This window comes from Acomys russatus, chromosome 4 (assembly GCF_903995435.1).
Source record: "Acomys russatus chromosome 4, mAcoRus1.1, whole genome shotgun sequence".
NCBI lineage: Eukaryota > Metazoa > Chordata > Mammalia > Rodentia > Muridae > Acomys > Acomys russatus.
The window spans coordinates 2,195,706-2,222,092 of NC_067140.1; the positions used below are offsets into that span (position 1 = coordinate 2,195,706).

The 26,387-nt window shown below is 50.5% G+C and overlaps 2 protein-coding genes across 2 annotated transcripts in view; one reads left to right on the plus strand and one right to left on the minus strand.

Annotated features, from left to right (window-relative positions):
- Positions 1–26,387, plus strand: part of Snph (syntaphilin) — a 714,025-nt gene that overhangs the window by 195,560 nt on the left and 492,078 nt on the right. The window lies entirely within an intron of this gene.
- Srxn1 (sulfiredoxin 1) lies at positions 2,345–6,058 on the minus strand. The gene is made up of 2 exons (XM_051143526.1): positions 5,720–6,058; positions 2,345–2,828 (listed from the first exon to the last, which is right to left on the minus strand). The coding sequence occupies exons 1-2, from the start codon at positions 5,936–5,938 to the stop codon at positions 2,625–2,627; spliced, it is 423 nt and encodes a 140-aa protein (XP_050999483.1). The 5' UTR covers positions 5,939–6,058; the 3' UTR covers positions 2,345–2,624.

Consider the following 26,387-nt stretch of genomic DNA (forward strand, 5'->3'; position numbering starts at 1 on the left):
ACCTCCACCCTCCTCCCAAGGAAGAGAAATACCTGCCCAAGCTGGTCCAGAGCTCAAGTATCCTGGACACAGTCCAAGGGCCCAACACAAAAAGCTGTGTTATCTGACCAGAGTCTTGGCTATGTTCCTTGGACAGCAGCTGGTCCTGAGAACCTTGTAGAAATATGTGTTCCTGAGAGCTTTCGAGAAATGCCACTCTCCAGGGCCCCAGATCTGAAGTTTGAGGGGAAAGGCCCATCAAACCCAAACAAAAATGCTGGCCTAAAGCCACCGCACTGTGTGTGTGGTTTTTACTTAAATAGACTTTTATTTTAGAATGACTTTAGATTTAGAGTTGCAAAGACTAATAATGAGTTCCATGAGTTCCAATACATTCTTTTTTGTTTTTGTTTTTGTTTTTGTTTTTCGAGACAGGGTTTCTCTGTGTAGTCTTGGCTGTCCTAGACTCGCTTTGTAGACCAGGCTGGCCTCGAACTCACAGCGATCCGCCTGCCTCTGCCTCCCGAGTGCTGGGATTAAAGGCGTGCGCCACCACGCCCGGCCTTCCCAATACATTCTTCATCCAAACCCACCCCAGCTGTACAACTGCACACACTGGAGATAACTAAAACCCAGACGGTATGAGCACAGGTTGCTAACGCGCTCTCTCCCCGTCTTGTGTTGGTCCTAAGATACAACTCCAAGCACCTTGTTGCATTTTATCCCTTTCCATTTCATTTTCTGGGACACTCAGGGGGTGGGAAAGCTGTTGTCCTCACTATTGAGCTGGGAAAACAGAGACTAAGTGACACGTGACTAAGAGGTCTGGGCAGCGGAGCAAGTGCCACTTTACTCAGCTGCTCCTCAGCCTTCAGGACCCTCGGTTTGCAGAAGGCCCTCTGCAATGTCCCATCGCCCGCCCTATTCTGCTAGTGAGTCATCCTTGTGGGGGGTACCCAGCTTTTGAAGACCCCATGTCATGAGCCCTAGGTCTTGAGAATTGTAACTTGAGGCTAAGATTTGGCAAAGACCTGTGTGCGAGGAGTGCTTATGTGTGACAGTGAGAAATTGTCACTTGCACACTAAGACTCATCTGTGACGAACAACAGCCCCATGCTCTTTACAGTTCCTCCTACTGAGAGCTGGGTCCATTCACACCCCTTAAATCGGAGGAACGAACTGCACAGCAGGGACACTGTCCTGGCATCAGTCACCTCAAAAGACAAAACAAAACAGAACAGAACAAGATATGTAATTGGGGGCTCTGCTGGCATGGGCGTGTCTGTGCCCACAGAGGCTAGAGGAGGGTATGAGGCCATCTGGAACTGACATTACAGTTGTGAATCACCATGTAGCTGCTCTTAACAGCAGAGCCACATCTCCAGCCACACTGCCTTGTCACCCTGAGGCCATCTCGAGACTAAGCCTTGGTGGGGGCTGGAGAGATGGCTCAGTGGTTAAGAGCACCGCCTGCTCTTCCAAAGCAATTCCCAGCAACCACATGGTGGCTCATAACCATCTGTAATGTGATATGGCGCCCTCTTCTGGCTTGCAGGAGTACATGCAAGCATACATAATAATAAATAAATAAATCTTAAAAAAAAAAGCCTTGGGCTGACCCGGTAGGAGGATGACGAGGATAACCAAGCCAACTGCCCTAAGAGTGATTCCGGTGGTTCCCAGCCCCACCAGGCCCAGCTGAGCTCCCAGTTGACTGTGGGCCTTGAGAGCAGGTCCAGGCCATACCAGCAGAGCTGCCCAAGGGAGCCAAGCACCAAGGGCTAACCCATAGAATCAGGGATAAATGAGCACCTTTTTAGCTGTTAAGTTTTGGGGATGGCCTGTTTTGTGGCAAAAGCTGATAACACATTTCTTCCTTTCCCGATGAAGAGATCTCAGCTTTATTGCAGGAGGCACAGTGGCAGTCAGGAGATGACCACGGCAGCCATGCTTGGCTGGGACAGCATTCCCTAACGTCTGCTCAGGGTGACAATGGTTGGCTAGCTCAGACCGAGGACACTGTGTGCAAATATGCAGGGAACAGGACCCTGAACCTCTGAATGAGGTTTTCTTTTCTGATAGAAGTTGTTCCAGTGGGTTTCTTCCTTGAGCACAGACACCATTCCTAGAAATACAGGCGCCATCTTGTGACCAGGAAATAAGGAGCAAGGAGGGCAAGGCCAAAGGAATACTGGGAGGAAGCCTCACCTTCACCCAGTTGTTGACACAATACTGCAGGTAGCTATCTGTTCCAGGAACAGGGTATGGGGGAAACAAACATCTCTCCTGTACACCGGGGTGACTCGGTTTTCCTTTACTGCCTGGTGCCTAGTTCATGTAGTGATAGGATATCATAAAGATAAAAAACGGGAGGAGTCCTTGTCACCACGTCCTTTCCTTTGCTCACTTCCTCCTCTTTCAGCATCAAGGTCATGATATCTTTTCACAGACAGGAGAACCGGGTCCCCTCACTCCTGGGCCTGGGTGCTAGTGCAGAGGCCACCATGAGGCAGACACCGCCCCCTCCCCCCTTAGGTACAATGAGAACATATCCTCGCTACAGCTTCCGCCCAGCCGCATGTGTCTTCTGAGCTCTGGGAAGTGGTGCTGGTGTGCAGGGGGCAGGGGACATCATCAGAAGGTTGCTACTGCAAGTCTGGTGTGGATGCGCCCAGGTACATCCTCAGGTCCGAAATGGTGGACTGCACGAGCTTGGCAGGAATGGTCTCTCTCTGCAGCTGCTGGTAGGCTGCGTAGCGGTGGCAGCCCCCGAAGGAGTAGTAGTAGTCGCCGCCCTGGGCCCCTTTGATCCAGAGGACGTCGATGGGGGGCACGCTGTCAGGGTCCTCCTAGAGAGAAGGGACACAGGGTGAGTGAGCGTGGCACCATGCGTGAGAACCGGCAAAGTGTTTTGTTAAGGCAAGTGGAGCTCCATAGGAGGGCCCGCGCTGGCAGGAGCAGCAGGCTCTCAGCCACCGTAGGGGCTCTGCAAGCTGGTGGGTGGTACCCTGGCAGCTTAAAAAACCATCCCTGGGGCTGGAGAGGTGGCTCAGAAGTTAAGAGCACTGTCTGTTCTTCCAAAGGTCCGGAGTTCATTTCCCAGCAACCACATGGTGGCTCACAACCATCTATAATGAGATCTGCTGCCCTCTTCTGGTGTGAAGATATACATGCAGGCAAAACACTATATATGTAATAAATCTTAAAAAAAAAAAAAAAAACAGCCCAAGAGTATTTCCAGCAGAGGAACGGCAGCGAGGGGCTTCCCTGCAAAGACCATGTGTGGAACATTTCTCTGCAACCAAGTGAATGATAGACGCTATCCCTACTTGCCCACACAGTCTCACCCTGACGGGGTGTCGGTCCCAGGAGCAGACTGCAGGAAGAAGTGAATAAACGGAGTGACAAATGCCATGAGGACAGTCGCATGTGACAAGGGGCACAGAGCCTGGGGAAGCTACAGATCCGGACTAGTTCAGATTAAGAGGCCAAATGCCTGGGCCGTGGCTCTTCTGTAGAGCAGCAAGGGACCTGTGCTAAGCAGATGGCCAACTGCGTTCATCCAGTCAGGGAGCTGATGCACGGGAGGACTTCACGGAGGGTAGCCCTGGGGACAGGCCTTGTGTTGAAGGCCGGGCAGTGGGTGGGCTCAAGAACAGTCCCCCAGGGTGCCCACTTCCTGATCTTTAGGATCTGTGAAACCCCTGTCACATAGTGGAAGTCTGCTGATAGAAGCAGGTTTTCAGGCTCCTGAAATTTGAGAGATTGCCCTGGGTTGCCCAGGCGGCTTGAATGGAATCATCGGGTTTCTTGAAAGCAGAAAGCTATGGCAAAAAGAGGTTACGTGACCTGAGGTGGGCAGGACCCCACTGGCTGCCGCCGCCTTGAAGACGAAGGAGAGGCCCTCAGTTAAGGGGTTCAGTCAACTTGATGAACTCCTGAATGGCTTTGGAAGTGGGCCTCTCTGGGCACGCCCGAGGGGGGGCTATCTTGGTTAGGTTAATTGAGATGGTGGCGTCCATCATCCCTTAGGCTAGGGTCCTGAACTGTATATAGAGAGGACAGTAAGGTGTGTACAAGTGGGTTTTCATCAATCTGGCTGGAGACACGTGACCAAGGGCTTCCTGTTCCTGACACGACGCACCATTGCACCGTCAGGCAAAATAAACCCTTCTCATCCATCAGTTGCATTTGTCACAGCAAAAGGAAAAGTAACTAAGACTTGCGGGGGGGGGGGGGGTTGTAAATGCATTTTCTCTTAGGCCCTCAAACAGCCCTGCCGGTTTCTTAGTTTGGTTCAATGAAACTGACTTTGAGCTGGGCCTGGTGGTGTGCACCTGTAATCCCAGCACTCTCGAGACTGACTCGGAAGGACGATGCGTTCCCAGCCAGCCTGGGCTACACAGAGACTCACCCTGCCTTAAAAACAGCAACAAAACACAACTTTGGGCTTGTGTCTCGTTTTTGCTGTTGTTGTTGTTTGAGACAGGGTTTCTCTGTGTTAGCCTTGGCTGTTCTGGACTTTTGTAGACCACCTGGCCTAGAACTCACAGCGAGCCGCCTGTCTCTGCCTGCGCTGGGATTAAAGGTGTGTGTCACCAGGCCGGGTTTATGTCTTGTTTTAAGCAATCCTGTTCTCGGGGACATATTCAGATGACCGATGCAGACGGATCCTTTTTCTCCAGAGCCTGTGGTTCCAGCATGGGAGCAGGGTGTCTCAACTGGCCATCAGGGTCCCAGCTGCGCTTAAGGGGCACCCAAGTGGCTGTGAGGTCACAGACAGCCTATACCAATAGGGTGGGCAGGTTGTGACTCTGACACCTAGACAGAAAGATGAAGGAGTTAAAAGCAACAGAGAGATTAAAAAGCTAGTGATGCAGTGGGACGGTGGTGATCCTGAGTCCTACTCCATCATGTGTACAGAAAACCGATGACAGCAAGGAGGGGATGGGAGCGCTGGGGTAAGTCTGCGCAAAGGCTCAGGGGTACTGAGCGAGAGGGCATTCCAGGCTGAATCCACGTCTCATAGTTAGTTTGAAGGCAAGTGCCAAGGTGGCAGTATCTCTGCTTTTGTGGAGTTCACACGGGAAGGCAGTGGTGCAAATTTTGCACTCAAGCATCCTGGGGACTCGGGGGTCTCCCGGCACACTGCTCAAGATTCTGGAAGAAGGGATAGAAAGCCATATAGGCCTAAGCTGACACAAGTATCCTCCAACCCCTAGTTCCTGAGGGGGGCCCTCCTTCCAAGAGAGACTGACCTTGGTCCTCTCTTACTTCCCGTTAGGACGAGACCCTCCTAAGAAACATGACATACCCAGGCCATTGCCACGATCGGTTACGGCCGTAGAAATATCAGGATACACACGCTGCCTGGGTGTGAGGTCTCACTGTACCATCTTGTAAATACTTGACCTAGAGCAAGTTGATTTGAAAAATCAAACTAGAAAACCCAAACTTCTGTGCCTCCGGTTCTCCTCCGTACAGAAGGAGCAGCAGCTACTTCACAGAGTTGATCCAAGAAGCTAAAAATCACCCCCGGGGCACCGCAGCACCTTGAGTACGTGTGCTACGGATCATTATTTTATGGCCAAAGTCCCAGTGAGGAACCCGAGGACCTTGGGGAGACTCAACTAGTCCGTCAAGGTTATGCAGGCGAAGCTGAACTCTGGCAGATCAAGGACCCAGACCCGCTCGCCCTCTCTTGTTCCCTCGCGCAGGCCGGGGGGCTCCGCGGGCTCACCAGGATCGTGTCCACGAGGCTCTGCACCTTGGCCGGGTCCAGCACGGACGGCAGCGGTCGGATGAGCACGCTGATAGGCACGTTGTGCACCGCGGTGATGCAGTCCGAGTGGATGCTGCCTCCCTGAGCGCCACCGGGTCCCCGTCCCTCGGGAGCCCCCGGCCCAGCGCCCGGCCCAGCGCCCGCCCCGCGGAGCGCTCTACCCGCGCGCAGCCCCATACTGCCTTCTTAGCCGCCACCGTCGCCCGGACGCTTTACCCGGCCGGGCTGTACCATTGCGCGGCTGCGGGGGACGACAGCGCTGCGCTTGCCCTGTCCGAGTGGCTCTGCCCGTGCTGTGATAGAATCGCCCCCGCGCTACCGGACCGGAGCCGGAGCCCCAAGCTGACCTAGAGGCCCGCTGCCCGCTGCGGCGATACGCCGCCCCCTCGTGATGCGCTTAATGGACGCGCCCGGCCGCTGACTCAGGGTGAGTTTGCAGGTCGTGGAGCAGAGGCACCGGTGACGCACAGCGTTGTGACTCAGGCCCTCAGAGGCGAGGACGCGGGCGGTCAGACCTGCCCAGCGAGGATGAGTTGGCTCGCAGTGGGAACTGGGAACAATGACCGCCCTTCCCCCACCCCCCACGATAAAAGTAGGTGTGGTGACCTAATCACACTTGAGAGCGATCCTGCTAGCTAGGCACAATGCCAATCCCACCTCACAGAAATGGAAACTGAGGCATAGAAAAGTTATGTACACACACACACACACACACACACACACACACACACACACACACACACACACACACACACACGGTATGGAGCTAAGGAGTAGGTGAGCCGAGGCCCAAATCCGAGCAACACCGCTCCTTGGATCACTCTGGATTCCACTGCCGCCTCCCCTGCGCTCAGCTACAGAACTAGCCACAGCGCCTTCTGGAGTTTTCGCTGATTCTGTATGGCTCTACCCTGAAGCTCTACGTGTCACATATCCTCAAATTATATCCAGGAAATAGAAATACTTGTGGCTACTGAAGGACCTCCCCAAAGTAGGTCAACTTGAGGGTAAGAAAAAACAAACAAACCAACAAACAAACAAAACAACGCCCCCCCCCCCCCAAAAAAAACAACAAATCCTGAAAGTCAGATCGCTTGGCTACATAGCAAGTGCCTGGCAGGGGCTGTGGTGGATGTCAGCACGAACAGCTGGCTTGTGCTTCCTCCCAGTGGTTTCCAGCAGTGAGGAAGCTACGAGAGACCCTAGAGAGGCTGGGTCACTTCCAAGTCAGCCTGGATGTTGTAACGTTCTATTCAGGAAGCTGGTACAAGCCTTCCCAGGCCCAAGGGAAGAAGCCCGTAAGGTTCTAACAGAGCTTGGGCTTCGGGACCTGTTGGAGCTTCTTGTTAGGAGATGGGGCTGCAGAAGGAGGTGGCCAATAGGTGCTACTGAAAGGAGCCACCAATGAAGGGCATCAGGGAGGTCATAGGGCTTGCTTCTGACGAGAGCTCTGAGTAGGCAGCCCGCATCCTTTTGAGGACAGAGACTCTGGGTAAGGGTGGCTGTAGGTGCTGAGCCTAGCCTCTCCTGGCTAGACTGCTTTTGAATGGAGCAGGCATCTAGCGGCCCAGAAGCATACGGAGGCCACCAAGGCACCCCAAAGCAGGACACCAAGTTCCTTTCCTGTCCCAACTGGCTGGATGGAGCAGGAGGTATGAAGTAGAATTCCCAGAAATAAGCCCATGTACGTCGAACATTGTAGGCTGATGGACTGATCAAAACTTAGTCATTGTGGCAAGGTTGGAATATTGTAAGTCCAGAACCAAATTTCCTACATTCTCTTTAACTGCTCCCATAGCTGTTTACTGCCCTCCCCTCTGTGTGACCTAACTTCCTGTGACTAGGACTGTGACCTTTTATGATATTCTGATAGACAACCTGTCGCCACAAACCCACAAGCTCAGGATGTCACAGACAGCATCGGAGACCCCTGGCTTTGCTGTCAAAGCTCACTTACCTGGCACATCAATGAATGTATATATATTTTTAAGCCATTGGCTAATTTGTTTGTTTCAAGACAGGGGTTCTCTGTGTAGCCTTGGCTGCCCTGGACTAATTGTGTAGAGCAGGCTGGCCTCGAACTCACAGAGATCTGCCTGCCTCCCCCAGTGCTGGGATTACAGGCGTGTGCTACTGTGCCCAGTTCGTTGGCTAACTTTGAAAAACTCATTTATTTATGTGGGTGACTGCATATTACGTGCATGCCTGGTGTCTGTGGGGGCCAGGAGAGGATATTAGATCCTAGGCACTGGAGTTACAGAAGGTTATGAGCCTCTTGTGGGTGCCAGGAATTGGACCTGGGTCCTCTGGTAGAGCAGCCAGTGCTCTTAACTGCTGAGCCCCTCAATGAGTGAGTTTTGAGTGTGTTGATTGACCTACTTTCTTTGTTCTGCTACTGTTAATACTTCGTACAACTCTTACTGACCGTGTTGGAACACGGATTTTGGGGTGACCTAAATGCCCTTGGGGTGAGAGCTGTGTGTTTTTTTTATGTGGTAGCTCCCTGATTCCTTGTGCTTCTCCCTCAGCGGATGGACAGTGATGCACACACAGAATCGTGTCTATGCAGCATTTGGACACGCAGGTGGCTTTCCCCAAGTGTTTGGAAAGTGAAAGGGTTATGAGGTTAGCTTGAAGCCCCTCCCCCAACCCGCTTGCCCATCTCTCCAGCTTGGACAGTAGGGCCTTCCATGTAGCTTGTCTCTTCTCAGTCCTACCAGCCTCTTGGTTCCTGTTTCATTTCACATTGAAAGGCACCTCATCCTTTGGTGCCTGTAGAGCATTTCTTTGGGGGTGCAGAGGCAGCTTTGCACTCTTCTCTGCTTCTCACAGTCTCAAGGTAGCTGTCAGTACAAACTGGGACTCCACCTTTGTTCACAACCAAAAGAGAAAGAGACTACACCAGCATCAAGTGCTTTCTCTAGTCAGTCTGACTCGGCTAGCTTGAGTCACCCAGGATTGACTGGCACTCTCTAGGGATATACCACGTACTGAGCCGTTTAAGTATGGGATCTGTCACCGACAGGGATGGCTGTGATGAATTTAGAGGGGACAATCAACCCCCCCTCCTGGGGTACAGCCATCTCTGAGTCACCTATGTGTGGGTTAAATAGGTGGGCGGATGCTGGCTGAATATGAGGCTTGTGGGTGACAGATGGATGTTGACAAGAGAAAGATGTGGCAGCGGACTGGATGTTGGTGTCCTGTCCCTTTAGTCCTCCTCTGATTTTAGCTGCAGTTGTGCCAGAAAGTTCTGCAGCAGCTGACTCACCCAGCACCCTCCGGCTCTGAACCCAGGTGCCCTGAGCTCCCACAACAATCTCTGCCCACACAAAGCACATACCAGGGGTGCCATGCTTACCATGGGAACAGAACATGCCAGTCTTCCACCACCACAGGTTGGCAGTGTTGCAGATCTCTTGGACCTTTCTGGACTGTTAGCAGAGATTGGTGGTAACTGGCCTGTTGTTATAGCAGGGCCTTCACAGACACACCCCTGATGAATTTTTCTTGCTACTCATTTGGCCACCGGGGCCCCCAAACAGCTTGCAAGGAGCCTAGAGGCTCAGCCCTTACCAGTGGGAAACTAGAACTCCAGCTAAGCGGACAGTGACTATGGAAGAATTTCAATTCAGCACATGGCTGTTCGGACATGAGATCACATCCAAAGACCTTCTAGGTCTGTGTGATCCAGCTGGAATACAAATATGTATTTAATCCAGGAGACAGAAGCAAGCAGATCTGAGTTCAAGGCCAGCCTGGTATAGAGCAAGTATCAGGTAAAGAAAAGCTTAGGTCCAGGCGTGGTGGTACATGCCTTTAACCCCAAACAGTGAAGGTGAAGCTAGTTTGTAGGAGGGAGCACCCATGTTTGAAGGTAATGTCTAATTGAGTGGCAGGAAAAGTGACAAATCAGAGAAGATTTGACAGAATAGGATACGCCCAACTCTGACAAGAAGAGAGAGGGAAGGGAAGCTACTTAAGGGAGCAACACAGAGAACGATGAGAGAGGAGACAGTTGAATGTGAGAACAAGCTAGACACAGGTGAGCATAGAACAAGCCAGAGAATGAGGAAGAGCCTGAAGATTAGAAACGATTGCTGGAATTAGTTTGAAGCCAAGCAAAGCAATTCTGGAGCCGAGAGAGAAGCCAGGTTGAATAAGTCAGCTGGGAGAGGAGTTAGAGCCAGAACAGCTGAGTTGAACCAGCCAGCCCAGAGCTCAGAAAGAACAAGAAAGGGTGAGCTTATTAAGCAGTATGTCTCAGAGCCTGAAAACATTCTAGGCCTACGTTAGATTGTACAAAGGCTAGAAGCTTCCAGGGTTAGGCCTAGGTTAGCAGACAGAGCCAGTAATCCTCAGAGATGACAATTATTTCAGGAGAATAAAAGTTCCTTTTACACGTTACACTGTCATAACCTGTAATTTATACCCTGCCTGGCTTAAAATTACACAATATGAGATGTGTGGTCTGGGAGGCAGTCGTCATTTGTGCCTCAGTTTCCTAATCTGCAAAATGGACATAGTAGTGTCAACCTGTGGGATTCCTGGGAGATAGAGATATGTTAGGTAATATTGCTAGACATTGTCCAACACCTTGTAGGGGCTCAGTGAATATTGGCCTTTGCATTTTAGATTAATAACTTGACTTGAAGGTCTGTCCAGTTCTGCATTTCCATCCTGGTGTTCTTGTAGCAATGTCTTAGCCCAGACTCCATATTTGGGTCTCAAAGCAGGATCTCACTATGAGGTCTCATTATTGAGAACCTCCTGCCTCAGCCTCCTGGGTAGAGGGATTACAGGTATGCCAGGCCAGCCCAGGCTTAGTCTGGACTTTCATTTGCAAGGGGCAGGAAGCCAGCGTCAATCAGTGTAAAGAACCTAGGGGTATGTGGTCACTCCTTTGTCCGTGGGGAGGCTGAATTTCTCCTCCTCTCTCAGTGGAGGGATTAACTAACTCTGTGGCAAGAATGTGGCTGCCAACAGCAATGGCGTTTGGCTTCTTATAAAAGAGACCTAATCATAGAGGCCAGTCTCTTCTCTCATAGAAGGAGAAGAGAAGGAAGCAGGAGGAAGTGGAAAGGAGGATTTCCTGTCAACCCCTGGAAGTGGAAATCCAGAGCTGGGATGGCTGCTCTTTGGTCACTAAGTGGACACAGGCCTACTCTTCTGCTCTACCATTTTATTTTATTATTTATTTTGAAACAAGGTGTAACTATATATCCCTTGCTGGTCTAGAACATGCTGTATAGTCAGACTGGCCTAGAACGATTCTCCTATCTCTGCTGGGATTATAGGTGTGTGCCTAGCTCTGTGTTGCTGTTTGTTTTTTCGAGACAGGGTTTCTCTGTGTAGAGTTGGCTGTCCTGGACTCACTTTGTAGACCAGGCTGACCTCGAACTCACAGCGATCCACCAGCCTCTGCCTTGTGGGTGCTGAGATTAAAGGCATGCGCCACCACGCCCGGCTGTGTATTTTAAAACACAGTTTTAATTCTCTTTTAAAGTTGCCTCTTGGTTTAGTATTGCTGCGGAAGCACCAGCTATCTCCTGTGAGTTTGAGCCTGGAAGGGGTGGAAATTGTGCTGCTGTTTCAGAAGTTCCTTCTAATACCTTCCCCCCGGGTGTCCACAACTTGGTCACCCTGACTTCTAGGGAAGCTGGGATCTGTAGTCTTTATTCATAATGTCAACCTGCTCAGCTTCAGTGGGAGTACTCTTACTAAGCCAGGAATGAACAGATGTCAGTAAGTAGCTGGCAATCTGAGCTGTAGCATCTAAGTTGCATATCTCATGGCATAGAGAGAGGGGACATTTGCAAGGTTCCACTCAGATGCCTATGTCTGAAAAACAAACAAACAAACAAACAAACCCAAAAAACAAAAAAACAAGAGCATAAACCAAACCCCGCCTACTTTTGAAAGCAGGAACCATTGTCATTAACCATGAATGACTTAAATGTGTGGAGTTCATCCAAAAACAACTACTGGTTCCTATTGTGCGAGACCCAAAGGGTTTAATGGTGTGCAGAGAGACACTGTCAGCCCACTTTATGGAGCTTTCGATCTAGTGGGGGAAGACAGGGGATGACTGAATAGCCCATCAATTCTTGGGAGAGTGGTGGGTGTAGTGTAACAGAGGCCTTCAGCTCCTGAGATCACCTGATCTGCTTGGCAGCTGGCCAAGCACACCACACGTGGCACAGCTGTAAACCTCCTGTTTTATTACTAGTCTGGAGGCCTTTGCATCCCCCCACCTCCAGGTGGCTCCACTGGCCCTCACTGCCTGTGATGAACTATTTATTTATTTATTTATTTATTTATTTATTTATTTATTTATTATGTATACAGTGCTCTGCCAGAAGAGAGCACCAGATCTCATTGTAGATGTTTGTGAGGTACCATGTGGTTGCTGGGAATTGAACTCATGACCTCTGGAAGAGCAGTCAGTGCTCTTAACTGCTGAGCCATCTCTCTAGCCCCCTGTGATGAACTCTTAATACTTGATGGGCAGAAGCAGGAGAGACTTGAATGCATATAAAGTTTGAGGCCAGCCTGGGCTACATAAGAAACTGTCTCAGGCTGGAGAGATGGCTCAGCGGTTAAGAGCACTGTCTGCTCTTCCAGAGGTCCTGAGTTCAATTCCCAGCAATCACATGGTGGCTCACAACCATCTATAATGAGGTCTGGTGCCCTCTTCTGGTGTGCAGGCATTCATGTATATGTAATTAAAAAAAAAAAAAAAACTTTTACCAAGAAGAGACTTGATACCCTATGAGCATATACAGGGGGAGGAAGTCCCCCTCAGGCACAGTCATAGGGAAGGAGAGTCGGGGGAAAATGGGAGGGAGGGAAGAATGGGAGGATACAAGGGATGGGATAACCATTGAGATGTAACAAGAATAAATTAATTTTTAAAAAAGTTTTAAAAAATCTTTAAAAAAACTGTCTCAGAAAACACATACATACATACATACATACATACATACATACATACATACATACATACATACATACATACACAAAACCTTCCAAATCCTGGCCCTCCACACAATGGTACCAGGAGACAAGACTTTGGGAGGGTCATGAGGGTAGAGGGTTGAGAAGTTGGATGAATGTGCACCTTAGGGGAGACTTTTGGGTGTTCTGTCACACCTTCCACTGTGGGAGGAGACAGCAAAACCCAGCTGTCTGCACACCAGTAAGTAGGCCCTGTCTGTACACCACGACTGTGCTGGCCCTTTCATCTAACACTTCCTATCTTCTGAAACCTCGAGAAAACAAAAGAAACCCAGCAACGTTCAGGCCGTTTGTAAGCAGTCTGCAGTAATCGGGGGTGGGGGGGGGGGCAACGCTAAAGTACCTAAAACTATGGAAATGCCTTTGGACCTAGCAACAGGAGAGGCAAGGGCTTGGTGACAACCGCCCCCCCCCCCCCAAGTAAGCATGGTGAGGGCTCAGAGAGCAGAGGCTGGAGAGGAATCCTGGGAGGACACTTCAGAAGCCCTGGACACCATGCTGGGAGGAGCGCAGGCAGCAGAAGACATCCAGGTTGGGTGCCATCAGGTCAAAAGGTGTCCTTCAGAAACAAGGAGGCTGTTTTTAAGACAGTGGTGAGGCAAAGAGCTTGGCTGTGTGGGTTCAGTGATGTTCTGTCATTGGGAGCAAGGGCCTTACAATTTGCAAAGCTCTTTCTAAGGGCCGGGGGTGGGGAGGTTATGGCTTAGTTTCTTGGACTCTTCACAGCAAAATTCTGGCAGAAAGAAATGGTGCTGAGATGAGATGTGTTTAACAAAAAGAAACAAAAATATCAAATGGGAAAATCCCCTAGTTTATCCATTTGCAAGCAAAGAATGGGTATTTGGGACAACAGTAAGGGAACAGCAGGCTCACTTTGGTATGGAGCTTATTCAGGGCTTAGACCATGAACACATCATCATCATCATCACCACCACCACTGTTAGGAGCCAAGAGACCCCTGGCTGAGCCGGACTCCAGCTGGCCTCGAGCCTACTGTTGAAAGAACTTATCAAACATTCTGCCTGGCCCTGAGAAAAGGAACATTCAGCGTACCGTGACTTCTGAAAAAAGCCACCTATTTCCTCCCCCTCCCCACACATTACCCCCGGGTTCTTACCCCAGAAGATTCTGTACTTTCCCACTGCATTCCTTCCTACCCCCGCCCTTTCAGAAGCTTACTATAAATTTGGATACCCCCTTACAATAAACGGCCCTCAGTAAGCAAAGTTTATCCTGGGCTCATGTCTCTCTCTCTCGCCTAATTCTTTATTCACAAGTCGCGACCCTCCTCGCAACTCCACAAATAACTGAACCCGCGGGTGGGGGACAGTGGCGCCCAACGTGGGGCCAAGGCACGGATCACCCCCGGATGGATTAAGGGATCCCGCTTGGTTTTTCATAACTCGTCCTGCGTGCCCGGCTGGTCTTGTTATTAGGTGAGTCATCCATCCGCATTTTCTCAAGAATGGGCCATTCTATGTCCAAGGAAGTCCGATTCGTTAAGGACTTAAAGGAAACTCTCAGAGAGAGAGGCATGAGGGTTAAAAAGAAAAACTTGGTGCAGTTCTTTGTTTTTATTGCTGATACGTGTCCATGGTTTATGATTGATGGTCCTACTATTTACTCTAAAAAATGGCAAAAGGTGGGCAGGAAACTAAACGCCTTAATTGAAAAAGAAGGCAATGATGCAGTCAAACACAGTGTATTCTCTTACTGGGGGCTTATTAGAGATGTAATTGAATTGGCTGAAAACGATACTGGCCAAAAACAACTTCTTTCTGTTGCTGAATTATGCCTGCATGAGTCCCTCCCGTCTGCCTATAACGACCCTCTCTCTTCTGTAGAACGTGGCTGTTCTCCTTTCTGTGCCCCTGTCTTTTCTGCGGCCAAGAACCCTCCCTCTAACCCCCCTACCTCTCCCTCTGCTCCACCCGTCGTCCTCCTTGCCCAGAATGGTGACGACCCCCTAGATCCAGGAGACGCTGCGACCCTTGAGGAGGAAGCCGCCCGCTATCACTCCGAAGAGTGGCCTCCCTTGGCCCTCCCGACCCTTCCCCCTCCCCTCACTGCGTCTTTGCCTGCCGCGCCCTCTTTGCCTGCCACGCCCTCTTTGCCTGCCACGCCCTCTTTGCCTGCCACGCCCTCTTTGCCTGCCGCTGCACTCACCGCTATGAAATCCCGCCTGACTCAACAGATTCAAGACCTTACGGAAGTCCTCCAACTTCAAAATAGCTCGTCTTCAAAAACAGCTTTCGCTTTTAAACTTCTCGTCTTTCACAGACTTCAGTTCCCTGCCTTACTTTCCCTGTCACTCGCTCTCAATCTAATCCTGCTCCTCCCCCATCCTCCGGAGAAGCTGAGGCTGCGAGCGAGATCCTGCATCCGCCCAATCTGCCACATGCTCTCGCGCTCTCCAGCTGGGGCCCATCCCCGGGTCCTCCTCTCCCTTCACTCTTTAATTTCTCTGCCATCATGTTAAAGCCTCAGCTGCCACAACGGGCCCCTAAGCCTGTCCAATTTTTGCCGGCCTCGGGGGTGAGCCAGCCCCCAATCCAGCCCACTGTTGCCTCCCCCACTGCCACAAACCTTTGCTGCACCTCCCCCGGAAGCGCAGGATTGGACCTCTGTGCCTCCGCCTACACAATATTAAATCCTGACTCGGGCATTCAAGTCATCTCCACAGGAGTCTTTGGACCCCCGCCGCCTAAGACCTATTACTTAATCCTAGGGCGTGCCTCTGCGGCTCTTCAGGGCATTTCCATTTTCCCTTCCCTTGTAGACAATGACTACACTGGGGAGATTAAAATCTTGGCCTCTTCCACGAGAGGGCCCCTTCCCATCTGTCAGGGCCAACGTATTGTTCAGGCCCTACCCCTTCCCCTCGATACCTCCACGCCCTCATTGGGGCCGCCCAAGGGGCCCTCTGCTCCCAGATCCTCTGACATTTATTGGGTCCAGAAGATTACCAAAGAACGCCCACACCTTAAACGTAAACTTAATGGCAAATACTTTAAAGGCATTCTCGATTCAGGAGCAGATTCCACTGTTTTATCTCAGGCCTCCTGGCCTTCCTCCTGGCCGTGCCAGCCCTCCCTAACCCACCTCCAGGCCATAGGCGTATCCACCAACACCCTCTCAAGTTCCCAGATTCTGACATGGGAGGATCCTGATGGCAATACGGGCTGTATCCAGCCATTCATCGTCCCTGGCCTGCCTGTTAACCTTTGGGGATGAGATATATTAACCCAGATGGGGGTTTACCTTTTCAGCCCCTCTCCTACTGTGACACAACAAATGCTAGATCAGGGATTTCTCCCCGGTCAGGGCTTGGACAAAAATAATCAGGGACCCCCAACCCCTGTCCAGACCACCCCCAAACTAGATCGAACAGGATTGGATTATCATACTTCTTTTTTATAAGGGCCATTGCTCCCCTACACTCCAGGCTGATAAGATTACTTGGAAAAATGACTCCCCTGTCTGGATCAACCAATGGCCCCTCCCCACCAAAAAACTCACCGCGGCCATGCAGTTGGTGCAGGAACAGCTGTCCACAGGCCATATTAAACCCTTTACATCTCCTTGGAACACCCTCATTTTTGTCATCCAAAAAAAGGGGGGTAAATGGCGTCTACTACAAGACCTTAGAAAAATAAATAAAACTATGGTTCCCATGGGAGCCCTTCAGCCAGGACTCCCCTCCCCTGTCGCCATTCCCAAGGGATTTTCAAAAATTGTTATTGATCTTAAAGACTGCTTCTTTTGCACCCCTTTACATCCGGAGGATTGCAAGCGCTTTGCCTTTAGCCTACCCATTGTTAATTGTGTAGGACCCTCCCCTCGCTTCCAGTGGAAGGTACTCCCCCAAGGTATGGCCAATAGCCCTACTCTTTGCCAAAAGTATGTGGCCCAAGCCATAGATCCCTTTCGCCTTGAACATCCTGATCTCTACCTTATCCACTACATGGATGACATCCTTTTGGCGGGAGCGGATGGTGAGGAGCTCCTGCGAGTTGCGTCCTCCCTAGTAGCCAGACTCCAAGAGTTTGGGCTCCATATTGCACTAGAAAAAGTTCAACTTCAGCCCCCTCATTTGTTTTTGGGATACGAGTAACATTCTCATAAGATCCTCACTCAAAAAATGAAACTTAGAAGAGATTCTTTACACACCCTAAACGATTTCCAGAAGCTCCTGGGGGACATTAACTGGTTGCACCCCTATTTAAAACTCACCACTGGAGACCTTAAGCCCCTTTTTTCTATTCTTCAGGGCAATCCTGACCCCTCTTCCCCTCGACAGCTGACCCCTGAGGCTCTAAAATCCTTACAGGTTGTTGAGGCTGCTATTTCAAATCAGACCATTTCATACTACTCCCCCTCTTCCCCTCTCTGGCTGTTGATCCTCCCCACCACTTTTCGCCCACAGGTTTGCTATGGCAAAATAAACCGTTATACTGGTTACATTTACCCGCTACCCCTTCCAAAGTCCTTTCCTCATATCCTCTCCTAGTGGCCCAAATACTCAGGTTAAAAAGAGAAAGCTCCCTTAAAATATTTGGAAAAGACCTGGACATAGTCAGCCAACCCTATAGCCCCACCCAAATTCAATGGCTACTACAAACATCCAATGACTGGGCCATCAATTACTTTTCCTTCCAGGGAAAAATTGATAACTATCTCCCCTCTGACAAACTTATCCAATTTCTCAGTAAACAAGCCTTAATTTTTCCTAAACATACCAAGAGTACCCCCATCCCACAAGCCCCCTTGGTTTTTACTGATGGCTCCTCCTCCGGTGTGGCTGCCTATGTTATTGTTGGGCAAACTACAAGGTTTCAGACTGATCTATCTTCTGCTCAACTGGTGGAACTGACTGCGGTCTTCCAAGTGTTTCAAACCTTACAGGACTGCCCCTTTAATCTCTATACTGATAGCGCTTATGTCGCTTGCTCCATTCCTCTGTTAGAAACTGTGCCCTTTATTCAGCCAGGTACTAATGCTTCCCCTCTCTTTGCTAAAATCCAACAAAGTATCCAACAAACAACATGCCCCTTCTTTGTTGGACATATTCGTGCCCATACTGGTCTGTCTGGACCTTTGGCCAAGGACAATCATTTGGCCGATCTAGCCACCAGAGACACCTTCTTAATTCTGTTATCCCAAGAACGGCACCCCCTTCAGATGGCCAACAGGCTCATCAACTACACCACCTAAATGCTCAAACCCTGAGACAAATGTTCTCCATTACCAGAGAACGTCAATGTTAACACTGCATTACCTTCCTCCCTGAACCACATCTGAGAACTAACCCTCGGAGACTCACCCCAGGAAAATTGTGACAAATGGACGTTACCCATTTTGCCCCTTTTGGGAAGCTAAAATACATCCATGTGTCTATAGACACCTTTAGTGGATTCCTTTACGCCACCCTTCAGTCTGGGGAGGCTACAAGGAATGTAATCAGCCATGTTCTCTCCTGCCTCACAGTTATGCCCCGGCCCTCTACCATTAAGATAGACAATGGGCCTGGCTATACTAGCTCCTCCTTTAAAAGCTTTTGTGCCCAATTACAAATTAAACATGTTACTGGAATTCCCTACAATCCTCAAGGACAAGGCATAGTAGAAAGAGCTCATCAAACCTTAAAAAATATGATTTTAAAACTCAAAAATTCTGGGGGGATATTATACCCCACCAATAATAATCATAAAAATTTATTAAATCATGCCTTATTTGTCCTTAATTTTTTAACCCTTGATAGTCAGGGAAAATCGGCTGCCGATAGATTTTGGCATCCTTCAACCACCGATGCTTATGCTCAAGTACTATGGAAAGACTCTTTGACCCATCAATGGCATGGACCTGACCCAGTGCTCATTTGGGGCAAAGGACATGCCTGTGTCTATGACCAGACTCAACAAAATGCTTGATGGCTTCCTGAAAGGCTAATCAAACTGGCTAACCCAACGACCTCCCCAGGGAAAGTCCCTGAGAAAGATCAATAAAAGTGTTTTCTCATAGAATGTCCCTGCTCATCTTCTTCCTCGTTCTCCTGAGCCCAGTGGTAAGTACTCCCCTCTCGCTCCCCCGCTATAATCCCTACGTGATATTCAATGGGTCATTGAAAACCAGGCTGGAGACATCGTTAATTCCAGTAGCCACCTGGGGACTCAGCCCCATTGGCTGGTCCTCCAAGTAGACCTCTGCGCCCTGGCACTCGGGGCTGACCCCGACTGGGGTACTGAGGACATTTTTTGCCCCCCCGCGTGAGTCTAAGGCTCCCGAACAGCCCAAAAGAGGAAAAGGCTATGTCGGATGCCGCAATGATTTAGAACGAATACTACTCCATAAGGCTTTAAGAAGACAAGGGTACTGGGGACTAAATGGAGGCCTATATGTTTGCCCTGGCACCTCTCATCGTCCCCGGACCAATGATTACAAGTGCGGATGCTCTAATGATTTCTTTTGTGCCTCCTGGGGATGTGAGACATCAGGAACCACTTATTGGAAGCCAACTTCCTCCTGGGATTATATCTCTGTCACTAGTTCTTGGATACACCCTGAAGTTAATAATCACTATACGCCTGATGACTTAAAAAAGCTTGCAATAGCGCTCATTCCCCCACCCTCGGTTGGTGCAATCCCCTACCCATCTCCTTCACTGCCCCAGGTAAGTGTCAAACTTGGACTGGCAGGGGCTTTGAGTGGGGTCTACACCTTTATAAAGTAGGTTATGACCTGGGATTAACCTTTAAAATCAGGCTCTTAAGCCGGGCGTGGTGGCGCACGCCTTTAATCCCAGCACTCCGGAGGCAGAGGTAGGCGGATCGCTGTGAGTTCGAGGCCAGCCTGCTCTACAAAGTGAGTCCAGGATGGCCAAGGCTACACAGAGAAACCCTGTCTCGAAAAACAAAACAACAACAACAACAACAACAACAACAACAACAAAACAAAACAAAACAACAAAAAAAATCAGGCTCTTAAAAGAAGTCCCCAATAAAAATGCTGCCTCTGCAGGCCCCAATAATATGCTTCATAAGCCTGTAGCAGCCGCCCCTAAGCCTCCTGCTCCTAAGCTACAGCCAACCCCTCATCCTTCTGCCACCCTCCACTCTTCTTTCCCTACCCTGTTCCAACCCACCATCCCTGTTGGTCTCCCTAGTACTGCAGAACTCATTATTGATCTCGCTAATGCCACTATCTAGACCCTTAAAAGTACTAACTCCTCCACTTACCCAGAATGTTGGATATGTTTCTCCCCCACCCCCCTTTACTATGAGGGCATCGTGCTCTTTTCCAACCCCTCCTTTACCAATGAGACATCTTCTGCCCTTTCCACATCCAAACCTGACAATTCCATTACAGTTCAATCTATTTCTGGTTTCGGCACCTGCCTTCTGGGCCCAAATATGCTTCCCCCCAGAGACCTGCTGGAGGTTTGCAATCAGACTCTTGTATTAAATACCACCTTTAAATTTGCCTTAGCCCCTAATGGTACTTATTTTGCCTGCTCTTCAGGCCTGGCCTCTTTTCTCTTTACCCCTTTGTTTATCCAAAAGCGTGATTGGTGTGTGACGGTTCTCTTATTCCCTCGCTTCTCCGTCCACAACCCTGAAGATTTCCTGAACTTTATAGATAAGGGCATCTCCATCCACCCCTGATCTAAAAGAGAGCCCATTACAATCCTCACCATAGCCACTATTTTGGGCCTTGGTGCAGTAGGGGCAGGTACAGGAATTGCCTCCCTGGTGACCTCCAAACAAAGTTTTGCCGAGCTCCAGACAATTATTGATAGAGATATTTCCAATATGAGAGATGGGATTCTAGAGATAAAAGATTCCCTTGATTCCCTTGCAGAGGTAGTTCTTCAAAACCACAGAGGCCTTGACCTCCTTTTCCTCAAGGAGGGGGGGGCTCTGTGCTGCTCTTAAAGAGGAATGTTGTTTTTATGTTAGTAAAACAGGACTGGCACAAAAAAGCCTTGACAAAGTTTCCAAGGCCCTGGAAGAACGCCAGCGAGCCAGAGAGAAACAAGAATCCTGGTATCAGAATTGGTTTTCCTCCTCCCCCTGGCTCACTACTCTCTTGCCCAGCCTCCTGGGCCCTTTTGTGGGGATCCTCCTCCTCCTTTCTTTTGGGCCTTGGGCCTTCCATCGTTTAACCACTTTTGTTAAAAGCGAGGTTGACTCTGCTACCAAGAATATACAAGTTCATTACCACCGTCTCTCCTCAGAAGATCCTAAAAATAATGCCTCCGAAACAGAGACTTCAGGGGTCCAACAGCCTACACCACAGCCCTATGGACAGCCCCTACATTTCCAGGCATTACGCGATGCCGGATGGAGGGCTTGGCTCTGCCCTAGGCGTTTCTGGTAACCTCGTCAAACCTCCTTCCATCATCCTCGGTTCCTACCGCACAGCCTTTTTGTCCTAGAGGTCGGACCACTCCCCCCAGGCCTGGCAGATAGCCTTTAAGTCCTAAATAAGTAACTTGCAATGAGTCTCTCTCTCTTTTCTCTCTGTGTGGCCTTTGCACTCGACTGGCCCTAGTTGCCATTGCACGTCGTAAGGCACCCTATATCTGTGTGCACCCAGTGGCCATTGCACCCTGCGGGGAAAATTGCCCATTGCACGCGGGATGGCACTGAGTGTCACCTCCAAGATGGTCCTCGATCGGTCGGTCCAGAGTCATGCTCCAGCCTTGATCGGACCATTTCCTTTTCCTAAGCTCATTGCCCATATAACAAACTATAGAGAGCTGCGAGATGCTGTGCCCTGATGTGGCGCCAGTTTTCGCCTTCCGCCACCCCGATGGCGAGCACTTTCGGGAATGTGTGAGACCTTATTTGGCAAAAGGTGGTGCTAGGGCCCTTAATAAAAAGGGAAGGGGGAGATGTTGGGAGCCAAGAGACCCCTGGCTGAGCCGGACTCCAGCTGGCCTCAAGCCTACTGTTGAAAGAACTTATCAAACATTCTGCCTGGCCCTGAGAAAAGGAACATTCAGCGCACAGTGACTTCTGAAAAAAGCCACCTATTTCCTCCCCCTCCCCACACATTACCCCGGGGTTCTTACCCCAGAAGATTCTGTACTTTCCCACTGCATTCCTTCCTACCCCCGCCCTTTCAGAAGCTTACTATAAATTTGGATACCCCCTTATAATAAACGGCCCTCGATAAGCAAAGTTTTTCCTGGGCTCGTGTCTCTCTCTCCCGCCTAATTCTTTATTCACAGGTCGCGGCCCTCCTCGCCACTCCACGAATAACTGAACCCGCGGGTCGGGGACACACCACCACCACCATCAGCACCACTACCATCATCATCACCACCACCATCACCACCACCATCATTATCATCATCATCATCATCGACAGGGATTCTCTGTGCACTCCTGGCTGTCCTGAAACTTACTATGTAGACCACACTGGCCTCAAATTCAGAGATTCACCTGCCTCTGCCTCCTGAATGGTGAAGGTAAAGATGTGCACCACCATGCCTGACTCTCAGATCATGAACTTACCCACCAGCGCAGGGCACCTGCTGCCTTTGACTGAAGGGGTGGGAGGTAGGAAGGAGCAGAAGGCTTCCTGGGACAATACCCTGGAGCTGTTCAGCTAGAACCAGGAACTCGTCTTCAAGACAAGGGAAGAACGATCCAGAAGGCAATTCCAAGATCATCCTGGATGCCTTCTTTGTACAGAACTAGAGAACACTGCCTTGTCTGTAGTGGTCTAGGATGCCTAGGGCCCTGGTGGTGCAAGGCCTGCTAAGTGGGCTGTGGAAACAGGATTGCTCCCTGTGTGTCCATAGGTTAGAACTGAAAGGCTACACCTGTAGTCCTGGAGGGCTCTGCGTTGCCCTGAAAAAGAACATTCTCCAGTTTTCTGGCTCTTAAGATTTACCTGGTCCCTTGTATCAGAAGGGACTGCCCTTCCCTTGTCTCCTATCTCCCTTTTGGAATGGAGCTATCTAGCCAGCGACTTGGCCACCGCTGTAGTTTGGAAGCATGTGACTCGCTGGATCTCACGGACTCACAGCCGGAGGAGCCATCCTCTGATTGCTTTTGAGTTTTGCCAGCGCCTGGGTTAGATGATGCGAAGGTGACACTTGGATCATGAAGGATCTGGAACTTTGGCTACTGTTAGGATAGAAAGTACACCTGAGCATGTGACAGCCTAGTGTGGCACCACATGCCTTTAATTCCAGCACAGAGGAGGCTGAGGTGGAAGGAGTAGGTGTTCCCCAACCGCCTGGGCTCTACATAGCAAGGAGGGGCACAGACAGAATGCTGTCCCCAGAGGGATTTTTTTTTTGGGTGCTTCCCAAACCCCAGATGAATGCTTATAGAAGGTCACTCTTTCTTCCTTTCTTTCTTCCTTTCTTTCTTTCTTTCTTTCTTCCTTCCTTTCTTTCTTTCTTTTCGAGACAGGATTTCTCTGTGTAGCCTTGGCTGTCCTGCACTCGCCTTGTAGATCAGACTGGCCTCAAACTCACAGCAATCTGCCTACCTCTGCCTCCCAAGTGCTGAGATTAAAGGCATGCACCACCATGCCTGGCAGGAGGTGATTCTTTTAGAAGAAGATGAGGTCATGAGAACAGATCCCTCACCAGTGCGATCAGCACCCTGATGAAAGCTACCCCCCCCTCCCCGCCCCGGGAGCTGAGGGCAGAGCTTACTGATAAGGCAAGCATGTTTGAGGGCTGGGTTCCATCCTTAATGCTCTTGCGCGCGCACATACGCTTGTGTGTACACACATAGTCCCTGGGAAGCTCTGCTGTCCCTGCACCATGTGGCTGAGGCAGAAGGTGGCCATCTGCACAGCAAGAAGCAGAGCCACGGCAGACTTGGAATTTTCTGGAGCTTCAGTCTAGGACTTCTAGACCTCTGAATGCATGTGAGCAGTTGAGGTTCACCCATGAGCATATGTGCAGAGGCCAGAGGCCAACTTTGAGCATCTCCTTTTATTCTTCTCCACCTTATTGTTTTTGAGACAGAGTCTCTCGCTGGATTTGCAGCCATTTTGGCAAGACTGGCTGAGCAGTTTGCCCCTGAGACCCACCTGTCTTACCTACTCCCCACACACCAGCACTGGGGTCACAGGCACATACTGCCAGGCCCTTATTCTATAGCTTGGGCTAATCTAGAACTCACTATTTAGTCTAGCCTGACCTTGAAAGTCAGACAGTTCTACCGTAGCCTCCCGAGCATCAGCTACCATGTCCCTCTTGAGAAATAGAGTTTCTCTGCTTAGTTTATTTGCCCAGATAAAGTCAGGTAGATAGGAGACCTGTACTTTGGGAAAGATGTCCACGGGTGCTGGCTTGAGGAGGCGATATTAAGGGGGCACAGAGGCTCCCAGGAGACCAATGAGAAGCTGGTCCAGTGGCCTAGGTAGGAGATGATGGTGGTTATGAACTAAGGAGGACATTGAGAAGATGAGGGGAAACCGGCTCAGGAGCTGGTGATGGACTGAGTGGTGGTAAGGGTAGGCGGAGCCATGGGTAAAGCAACTTCTGGGCTTTGTCTGCAGCTAGGTGGGTGGGGCAGCCACTTGTGGCAGGAAACCATGGGCCTTGGCCTTAGACTCAGGCTGCTCTTTGGTGCTTTGGTTATCAAGTGGAGGAACCCCAAGGGCTGATATGAATTTGCAGTTTAGAGAGGAGCTGGGAATTCAAACAATAAACTGGGGCCACCTGCACGTGGGTAGAAATGAAGCCAGAGGGGCCAGGGATTACAGGAACAGGAACCAGACGCCTTCGCTGGCTGTTAGGCGTGCCAGCAAAATTGCTGGGCAGGCAGTCCTGAAGGCCTCTGGGGACATGGTGACAGGCTGACTATGCCTGTATGCCAGTTGGGGCCTTAGCCTGTGTGTAGAGTCTTATTTAACAACTCATAGACCAACCCTGAAGCTTCAGAGTGGCCTTTTCATCAATTTCTAGAGCCCTCGAGGACACAGGCCTTTTCTGCCCCATTTTTGCCTCTTGTGGGCTTGGTGCACACACTCACTCCCTCAGGGCCATGCAGGACCCTCTGCTCCTGTGTAAGGGGGAAGAGGCTGCCTATTTCTCTTAAGACCGGGAGAGGCAGTGAAGCATCCTGGAAGCTTCCAGCACCTTCTCATTAAATCCCACTGGCCAGAACTGGTTTTGTGTAGCCCTATCTTAACCTCCTGGGTGATGATACTTTCAACCAAGATATCCCTTAAGCTGCTAATTAAGGAGGAAAGGGTGAGGGATGGGGTGGACGGTGGACCACTGTGGTGGGGCACCAGTGTCCAGCCCCTCCTCCCTCAGGGCTTCGGCTCTAGTGTGGGGCTGAGAAGTGACAATCGCTTCTCTCAGACTTCCTGCCAACAAGAGGGTGGCCATATATTAAATCCTGCTAGTGGAAGGCACTTATCAGGTATCTGGATAGCAGGAGTGGGCAGAGGGCCCTGCCTTACTGCCTCTTGTTGCTGTTGAGCTCTGTAGCACCCTTACAGCACTGCTACCAGCACTGCAGAGATGGAGTTACCAGTTGAGGCAGAGGCAGTGGCCCGCCTGGCTCCTGGACGGTACCTGCAGTGCTATTTTGTTTTGTTTTTGACAAGGTCTCACTGTTTTAGCACTAGGTGGCCCGGAACTCACTATGCAGACCAGGCTAGACTGGCTAGAATGCTCCAGAGACTTGCCGCCTCCTGGCCCCAGCTGGTGCATTCCTGACCACCAGCAGGTGACAGTTCTGTGGCAGCGCCCTCTGTCTTTTCCACAGATCTTTTCAGCAGCGATTTCCTGGCATTACGGCCATCCCCTTCACAGGGATTTGACTAGGGTATCAGCCCCTGACCTAGCATGGTGGTTGTTCCTGAACGGCATGCCACAGCAGATGAGGACGGTGTGTAGCTACAGAGGCTGCAAGTGGGAGGCTAAGGATTGTCACCGCCGCCTGTGCTCCTCAGACCCCATTGGAGACTCTGTGTTTGTTGAGGGTTTGTTGTCCCACATCTGCTGCCATTGTTGAAGCATTAGTACACTGTTTCACCTATATGCCTATGTTCCACCTATATGCCACCTACAGGCATGGGGGGTGGGGAGTCTAAACGCGGGTCCCTGGTCAAAGGTATGGAGGCACTGGCGAGTGGCCAAAGTCCCTTTAATATCCCTGAATTGCGTTACAAGTAATACTGCTGAAGATGGGGAAGGAACAGGGGTGGGGGTGGGTGAGCTGGGAGTATGGAGAGAGGGAGGGTCCAAAAGGCTTAGCATGCATGGGAAATTATTGCTGTCAGAAGTTCTATTTACAGGGTCAGCACCCTCCGTAATTGCTTCTGGTGACCCCTCTTTCTCCCAACATCTCTGCAGCCTCCCTTGCAGGAGCCTGGGGCAGAATGAAGCGCCACCTCTAGAGGGCAGCGTGGAGCAGTCTGCAATCTCCACCCTCTTTTGTGGCTAGGGGTAGGGGAAGGAGGTCTGAGTGTCCAAGGCTCTTGCCCACAAAGGGGACGCTGAGGGGTGCGGGCAGAGGCGTGTGCTTAAAGCAGAGGGGGCCGGGCCGGTGCGCGCGCGGAGGTGTGTGCTTCGGTCCTCGCCCGGGCATGCAAAAGCGCGGTGGAGGAGGTAGTGGTGGCCAAC